The sequence below is a fragment of the Halyomorpha halys genome, unplaced genomic scaffold (assembly GCF_000696795.3).
Source record: "Halyomorpha halys isolate HHAL.00 unplaced genomic scaffold, Hhal_1.1 Scaffold1220.1, whole genome shotgun sequence".
NCBI classification, from domain to species: Eukaryota; Metazoa; Arthropoda; class Insecta; order Hemiptera; family Pentatomidae; genus Halyomorpha; species Halyomorpha halys.
The window spans coordinates 151248-160917 of NW_027105702.1; the positions used below are offsets into that span (position 1 = coordinate 151248).

Consider the following 9670-nt stretch of genomic DNA (forward strand, 5'->3'; position numbering starts at 1 on the left):
AAATATTAACTCATCATTAAAATAAAACTATAAGATAAAATATCTGAAGAAAAACATAATTCAACAACACACTAAAATTAAATACAATTGTATCAATACTTAGAAAATAAAACAATAAATCTAGTGCAAACAATTAAAATAAAAACTATAAAAATAACAACCAAAGCAAAATACTAAACATAACCATCAAATGTTAGCATTTTACTAATAATGGAATGCAAAAAAAGAGCCAGTCATTGTAATATCTTCAAATATGATAGGGTGAACCAATGTTGGTTATATGGAATAAGATTACAATTGATGCCTGGCTCCAATTGCAAGACCTGATGCTCATAGCACCACGTCAGGGCTGCATGGTCTTACCTTACATGATCAAAGACCAATAATACCTTTGTCAGTCTTTATGCTTGATTTTCGCAGCTAGCGCTTTCTGGTTTTCGACACCACCAAAAAGGGATACAAAAACTTTACCTTCATCTCCAACCAAAGCAGATTTGATAGCACCTATTATCTGTGGAGCAAAAACGCATAAGCTTCTCAAATAGCTTTCAGCACAGTTGAGGTCACCGCATTTCTGTGCTAAACCAATATCTCTATAAAGAAAAAATATAAAAATGTATTATTAATTAAAGAATGAACATCAATAATGGGTGAATCCCCTCTCCTTCCTCCAGTCCCCCCCCCAAAATCAAGCTAAATACCATTGGCAATAACCTAAAAATCTGACTAAATGTCACAATTGTAGTAATTATTAATGATTGTGGTATTTAATCTGATGTATAAGTTATTATTGATGACATTAAGCTTGCTTTTCGGGTCAGAAGCATTTTTCTTTTTTTTTTTGGTTTACTCTGTGATCAATATATTTAAAAATTATTATTATAAGATAAAAAGCGCTTTCAACAGTGAAATATTAATATAAATATAGTTTTTAATGGTGTAAATAAAATAATTTCCAGCATATCTAAATGAAAATAATTCATATATGATAAAATGCACAAACCTTGCATCTTCCGAAGACACTAGGCGGCCTGATAAGAGCAATTCCAATGCCTGCTCCCGACCAACAGCCTAAACAGAAATGAAAAATATTTTAATCTAAGAGGTTATCTCAGTATAATGTGACTGTTTGAAATAAATATATACTCCTATTGTTTCTTACTTAATTGCGAGAAAAATGTCTTTAAATAGAAAGAAGTTTCCACCCTTTCTTTTATACTAATTCCAAATCAAACAACAGTTAAAGGCAAAAATAAACAGGAATAGAAAAAATAAAGAGCTTATCCCTTTAATTTTAAACTAAAAATCTAATAAAAATGAAATAATTCATAATGAAATATTATTGAACAATAATTTTAGTCATGAATTAAATTAATTTATTAAGAAACCCGAAAATGAAAGATGAAAAGTACATAACAGTTATTTATAATTCATTAATAATTTTGAAACAAGAATAAATATCTCCTTTAAATGCAGAAAATTTATAATATAAATAAAAAGTTTTTAGTAAACCCTGATACAAAATTTTCAAAGCAAAATCTACTAATTAAATAATCAATAATTAGCCTTTAATTAGTAGATTTTGTTTTGAAAAATTTGTATCAGGGTTTACTAATAACTTTTTATTTATATTAAAAATTTCCTGAATTTATAGGAGATATTTATACTTGTTTCAAAATTATTAATAAATTATATAAACTGTAAATATAAATAAATTAATGCATTAAAAAAACAATAAAAATTACATTAAATAGAAATTCAGATCAATTTGAATTGTGCATATCAATGTTCAATATAAATAAAAACTAATCCTATATTATAATCTGATTAATCCAGCCCCATCTTCCTATAGGACTACTTTGTTATGACTAGTATTACCTTATTTATGAGAGCAATGGACAATGTTTACTTAATCAAGATGATATATCATGAATAATATATATTATTCATTAATTAATCATTTTAATACATTAACCATTACAATTCTAGAAAGATTTTAACTATAAAATTTAAGAAAATGATTTTTCCTTAAAAGAGGAGCTTCTTTTTGACATAATCCAACTAGTACTAGTAATGAATCAGTCCTTGCTCCTTGAAGAAGGCTGTAATGTACCAAAATTGAAAATAGTTCACCCATTTTTACTCAAATATTTTTTTCAAAATTAGAAAAACATATTTTCCAACCTACAATAGCCTTTTAAATGTAAAACTTAATAAAAATAAAATATATTTAATTACTGACTTCAATTAATCTTCCAGCTCCACCCCACGCTGGAGTCAATCCCATTTTACCATGAACGAAACCTATTCGAGATCCAGGTGACATGATACGTAAATCGGCAGCCATAGCTATTTCAGAACCACCACCTATTGCACCTAAGAGAAGTCAAATAGCAATTTAATTGAATGTAATTTCGCAATATGAATAAAATAAAAAGAAATCATAAAGTCAAATATAAAAGAAGATGGTCAGGGTTGCGGTCAAAAGAGAAACAAAAATAGTTTATAACTATTTATTTTCCGACGTTTCGGCCCACTTTCTTGAGCTTCATCAGGGCTGTTCAAAGCAATCGGTTGAACAGCCCTGATGAAGCCCTACAAAGTGGGGCAAAACGTCGAAAAATAAATAGTTGTAAACTATTTTTGTTTCTCTTTTGACCGCAACCCTGACCATCTTCTTATATATCAATTTTTACGGTCAACTATATATACATATATAAAGTCAAATAGTTCAAGTCAATACTATTCACTCAACAATGCGAAACAATAATAAGGTGCATAAATAAAATATGAATAATTTTTATAATGATTGATATAGTACTACCAATATACATCCTAATTTTATATAATTTATTTATTCAATAATTAATTTTAAGATAAGATCACTTGTATAAAACATTTTTTGGAGTATAAAAATTAAATCATGAATAAACGTTAATTATGAAAAATAATAATTGTATTAATAATTATAAAAATAATTGTAAGTAATAATTATGAAAAAAAAAATAATCTGAAAATAAAAATTTCATAATATTAATATTAGGTGTTTCACTCTGTTTTTAATTAAATTTTGTGTTCAACTTAAAGATTCATCTATAATATTATTTTTACATATTTATAATAATGATTACAACTATAAATACTAATAATTACAAAACTAAAAAGTAAACACTGTTTTAATAATGATATATATATATATATATATATAAAACAATTTGTATTGTGAATGCTGGAATCAAATTAAATCCTGCTTTATATTACATTACATTATATAAATAAAAATACTGAGACATTTTTGTACAGCTATTGCTTCTAATTTGAATTTGAGTCTCCTTGAAGCTATTAGCATTTTTAGCACCATAAAATGCAGTGAAGGTAAAACCTACGGTAAACCTTTTTATTATCTACAGCCTTGGGCATTTTTTGCATTTCCAAAGATTTAAAAATTTTGAATCTTTTCCAATAAAGACTTTAAGCCAACAATGAAAACTATTTTATAAAAAAAAAATATTTTCCAGTGCATGGTAGGAAGCATAATTTTTCATTTTCTGTATGTTAATGGTCAATATATACAGCAGATATATTCAAATTAAATCCACATCACTTAAACCAAAAAAACTTCATTGAGAGGTTTGTAAGTTTGTAAAACTTATTGAGTTGATATATTTTCAGAGAAAATGGTATATAATAATTATAATTTCATAAAACATCAAATTTCAAGTTACTAGAAAATATAATCCAAAAAATGAATAAAATAAAAATCTGCCTATCCACAGCTTTTCTTAGAAACAACTACTGATTTTTTTTTTTTTAATTTAGGACCAAAGTCAGAGGTCTCCCCATGATGATCCTGGGAAGATGTCATTGCCAATCCCCATTAGGTTTCAAAATAGTGGCTGATATCTAAGACATTTATAAAGAAAAAGAAAAAATATAAAGTGTGTTTTCGAATCACAATTTCAAACCTTTAAATTGAATTTTAAAAAAATTAAGCATTATCTCATAAACAGATAGACTAACATTAATATTTTTTTAAATATTACCTATGCCTATGTACCAAATCAGAAACTCCTGTAAATTAAATTTTATACATTAATATAAAGAAAACAAAGTACATGAAAAATTATAAATTACACCACTCAAAAAAAAAAAAAATTAGTTAAATTAAACCAGTATTGTTGGACTTTAAATCCATGTTGATTTTTGAGGTATTCAATCCAGGTTCCCATGGAAACTCATTAATATTTAGATTTAAGTAATTCAAAACTATGCATTTCCCAAAAAATTTCAGATGATTGTTTAATAAAATTAAATTGTCTATAAAACTAAACAATAAACAAATTGGACCAATATTATACCATAATATTAGCAGAGATACAGAAAACAAGTTCTTTATTAAATGTTGCAGCCAAAAAGACAAGCAAATTCGTGTGGGTGGGCAACTCATTTTTTTTTTTTTAGTGGTGTAATTTATAATTTTTCATGTACTTTGTTTTCTTTATATTAATATATAAAATTTAATTTAAAGGAGTTCCTGATTTGGTACATAGGCATAGGTAATATTTAAAAAAGTATTAATGTTAGTCTATCTGTTTATGAGATAATGCTTAATTTTTTTTAAATTCAATTTAAAGGTTTGAAATTGTGATTCGAAAACACACTTTATATTTTTTTCTTTTTCCCATGAAACATTTTTTTTATTGTTTTATAATTACCAGGATTTTTTTTTCAGGCTTGGTATAATGACTCTGATGAAAACAATTTTTATTGTTTTATATTCACCTGGAATATTTTTTTTTTTTAATTCACCGGGGAAAATTTTTTTGTCTTCATACAATGATTCTGACAAAATAATTTTTTTATTGTGTCTTATTTACCAGGATTTTATTGTTTCTTTTTTTTAATAAATAATAAATAGTTAATTTAAATAATGAACCATTGTGTGATAATTTAGTTTTATAATTACTATAAACATTATAATTAACAAAGCGATTGAAAAAATCGCAAATAATCATTAATTTTTATTAATTCACATTTAAGTGTTTTGTAAATAAATTCATTTTTAATTTAAATTTTTTGTTTTTGAGTTGTTTTTTTTCTTATTACTTATTAAGTAAGCACATAAATATCTGGAACTACAATGCATTAAAATTTGTCATACATCATCAGACAGAAAAAAAAGAATGATTACATATACACCACCACCACATCTTTCATGCATGCATAACACATGAAGAAATCATATCTCATATTTTACAGTTGTTTCATAGATAAAATGTAAATCAAATAAAGAGAAAATATCTTGAATAATACTGGACGGCATAATATTACAATACAGTCAATAAAATCACTTTTTAGTAATTACAAAAATGCAAAGAGTAATCCATTTCCAACAATTAACACCGTAGAGCCTTAATATTAATTTATCAAGCTAGGCAATTGACAATAGCTATATTTCAACATTAATAATTGAAGAGCCCATAGGAAGAATGATTTAAGTGATAAAAAACTTAAACAGAGAAAATTGAAGTTTAATGTTTCCGTTTTAATAACATAATTAAATTTTACAATAAGATGATAAAGAAAAATTTTTTTTAAACCTTTAAAACTTGTTGGAAATAACTTGTTCTTTCCAACAAAAATTAACTGGTGAACTCGTCCGATGAAAAAAAAATCTTCTTGATAAATAGATGAAAAAATATACATAAGATTACAAGGAATGGTGTCAACTATTGATAGTACTTCTCATTCCCCACAACATACCCCTGAAATTTCAGTTTTTATAGAAAGAGAATTAAAATATTTTTTTCCTTGAACTCTTCAATTTAATGCACTTTTGAAATTCTAGAACTAAACCTTACTAAAGACGAAAAATGAAGAACTTAGGATTTTACCAGACCATAAACTATCTATAAGACCAGCAATCATAACCAGATTCATGAATAAAATAGAGTGAGCAAAAGGAAACAAACCATACACTTACCAAATCCATGTACATAAGCAAGAGATACAATAGGTAGAGCTTTAAGTCTGTTAAGGGCATCGGTAAGAATAAGAGACATATTCGATCCAAGTGTTTGGTTTGTTGAAGATCTGATAAAGTCTAGATCACCACCTGAGCAGAATCCAAGTCCGGCTCCATGAATCAGTAATCCTCTCCCATCCTTCCACTTTTCTAGTACAGTTACGGCATCACACAGCTGAGCCATCATTTTACCTACAACATAAACAAAGATAAATACTTTTTTCTCAAAAACGCAATAAAGTAAATGCCCTCATATGACAGCAGAGGCTTAAGTAATCAATTAAAAAAAACAACAGAAATTTATTACCACTCATTGCATTCCTCTTTTCTGGATTGTTGATGACTAAAATTCCTATTCCATCATTACCGAGAGTTAAGTCAATGGATCCTCCTCCATATTGCTTGAAAATATCTTTTATTTGGTCAATAGAGTTCTCTTTCTTATCAGTCTTATTAAACTGACCAAAAAAATAACTAATATAACTCCCCATACTCGTTTAAATACAGCACACAATAAACTCTAAAGTACTATTATTCAATGACGATTTAGAAAGATCAAAACCACTAATTTCATGAGAAAATTATATTGTAATTGGACCACTAATGACAACCTTATCTCTCACTGACCGTGACTCCAACCTCGCCGAAAGCAAACTGATCTTGTCCCTTAAAACCTTACAACTTCAAATAAAGGTGGCTGTAATATTTCACAAGTTCACCTCTAGACTGCGCTGGGAGCAAGAGCCTAAAATTAATTCATACGAACCTTTATCTTAACAATTAATTATCTTTACATTTCATTTAACAACAACAAAAAAACTCATAGTTTATCGGTTAACGTTAATACTGTACAAAAAATACTCCAGCTACAGGAACTACAAATTTCACTTATGCAGAATACTTCAAGATGATATGGTAGGGAAAATGATCTATGAGGGAGTGAGTTTTTTTTTTAATCGCCAGCTAGCGAACGGAAGTCAACAAATCTAATTAGAACAGTAGTGATAATTACGAAAGTAGGGATTTGAAATTTTTGAAATTCCCGCCGCTGGAGCTTCATTTTAATAGCGGCACTCTCATTTTGTTGAAAGGATTCTAATGATTTGTAATTGAGGGAGGTATGAATGTTATTTGAAATCAACGGGAAGACGTTTATTCGAAGCTGCAACCTTGAAGTTAATTACGAACCTTTAGCGTATCCTTCCTTAGATTTTTAGATTAATGATGTTCTATCATGATTAAAATCGATGTTGCCATATCATAAGGCTATCTTCTAGTTTATTTGAACCAACCAGAGTTTTGTGTTATTAATTAAATCATGTATGTTTATTTATATCACACATTTTGCAATTAATAGAATTTCTTAACAAATTATTATTTCATAGCAGGTAGTATAATTAGTTGAAAATCTTGCCATCCTGAAATAGTTAGTATATTAGGAGTCTGTTCCTTGCTGAACATTCAAGATTAGATTAAATTTTCATTTATATAAAGCCATGAAGTTTGATAATATAATAATAAAGAAATAAGCATAACTGGTCTTTCTTGTATTATGTTCTGAAATAAGTTGAATGATTTGATATCATCAGAACTTATGATCTTAGAAAAAAAAAATGATAATTTTATAAAACAGGTTGATTTGAAGGAGCTATAGCTATATTTATTTGTCTCACATTTAAGGTTTCTAGAAGATTTTTTTTTTTTTGGTAGGTTGTTTAATCTATCCTTATAAATAAATAAATTAGTACAATAATAAATTCCTTATGTTATTTTATATAAAAACCAGATAAATAAAAAAGTAACAGGGATTGCCAACCCACCTGTTAGCAAAAACCATTCTTAACAATATCACCTCAAAGAGAATAGTGGAATTTATTTATTAATTAGAATTTGAGATTCCAAATTAAATATTTGGATTAATTAAAAGCTGAAATTTTCTTTAAGATCATCATGATCAGACTTAGTATTGTTTTGATTTTATGCTCCTAAAATACTCATTAATGAAATATGTTGATACATATCTAGCTTTCTTGAAGTGAGGATGATTTCTTCTATTTTTATACTTTTGATTTATTGATATTCATGTTTGCCTTTCATATTTTTTTTTTTTTTTATATATATATATCTTTCAAGAAATAATTAAAATTCAGCTAAATATCAATATTTATTTATTGATATTTTCTGCCTTGTTGGAAAAGGTATAGGATCTACAATAAAGACTTTCCTTTCTATAATACTAAGCACTAGTATATCTCTAAATCTTATTGGGTCATCAGTTTCTAAGCAATACACTTCCTTAAACAATTTATAATTCTCATTCTAAAGCTGTTTGACTACTCCTTATATATTATTAGGTGGGTGACAAAGAGTATATTGCATATGACATACATGAACCCTCTCTTTTTTGAACATCATCTAGAATATTATTTTTAGTAAATCATTTTCTGTTGTGTTCACATTGTTGATAAATAAATTATTTTTTGAACATCATCTGGAATATTATTTTTAGTAAATCATTTTCCGTTGTGTTCACATTGTTGATAAATAAATTATTTTTCTAGGAGATATTTGTTTTTATATTCATTTAAGTTCAAAATAAATCCACCCTTTTTGGACACTGTGTTTGCCCTGTAAAGAGAGTTAATTTTAACAATTTTTAAGAAGAAGTGAATTGGTAAATTTTGGATTTTGTAAACACAACTTTTACATGGTATCTATTTATGGATAGGGAGGTTTAAAGTTAAGTCAGTTCAAAAGTTGGGTTTTAAATTAAATTAAATCTGTACCACTACAACCCATGAAGGGTCAGAGGTTCAGTGCTTTGTAAAGAAGTACTGTTACTAGACCAACGGTTGTTCAATGAGGTGATTTGGTCAGAATCACTTGACCGCCAGATTTTAACCCAATTAAGGGCACCCAATTTAAGAGGCTGGGTGAACCCCAGGAGGGCTCCAAGAACCCACAGGAGTTGATTCATGGCCACAGTGTAACAGAAAAAATTTTCTGCCCAGCCGGATTTGGCTCAGGTCCTTGGAGTTAGTAGCCACAAGCCTTACCCTGTGGCTATCCGCACTCCCACAGTTGGGTTTTAATTTAGTTAATATCTGAATGTATTAAATTAAATATCCTTTTTGGAGGGATAACATATATCCCACATATAAATCAAAGTATATTATAATTTTATGTATTAATTAAAATATGCTCCTTGACTTCTGTAACTAATGAGAAAGTTCATCACAATTGATCATCATTAATTAATTTATAATCTTTACACTTTCTTGAGACTGGTTAATATTTTTTAAATAAACGAAATTTGGTCCATTTTAGTCTCAAAACATTTTTTATTCCTTTATAAGTCCGACGTTTTGACCAATTCGGCCATCTTCAAAGACAATCTTAATAAAATTATAGAACCATTTATTTAAAAAACAACATTATGCAGGCTATTCTGCCCACGCCATTTATATCAGTCCACAGATTACCCTAATCAGTCAACTGTTCATATTAAATTAAAAATTAAATCTTTTTATCACAGTCAACCTTCTTTGTTAAAATATATCTTAACAAAGAAAATTGACTGTGATAAAAAGTTTTAATTTTTAGTTTAATGTGTAAAAGTAACTTATTAGGGTAATTTGTGGATTG

At 27.4% G+C, this 9670-nt stretch overlaps 1 protein-coding gene across 1 annotated transcript; it reads right to left on the reverse strand.

Moving 5' to 3' along the window:
* Window positions 1-6720, reverse strand: LOC106688853 (ethylmalonyl-CoA decarboxylase). The gene is made up of 5 exons (XM_014433526.3): window positions 6333-6720; window positions 5984-6217; window positions 2243-2376; window positions 1004-1071; window positions 1-593 (listed from the first exon to the last, which is right to left on the reverse strand). The coding sequence occupies exons 1-5, from the start codon at window positions 6514-6516 to the stop codon at window positions 395-397; spliced, it is 819 nt and encodes a 272-aa protein (XP_014289012.1). The 5' UTR covers window positions 6517-6720; the 3' UTR covers window positions 1-394.
* Window positions 6721-9670: the final 2950 nt, after the last annotated feature.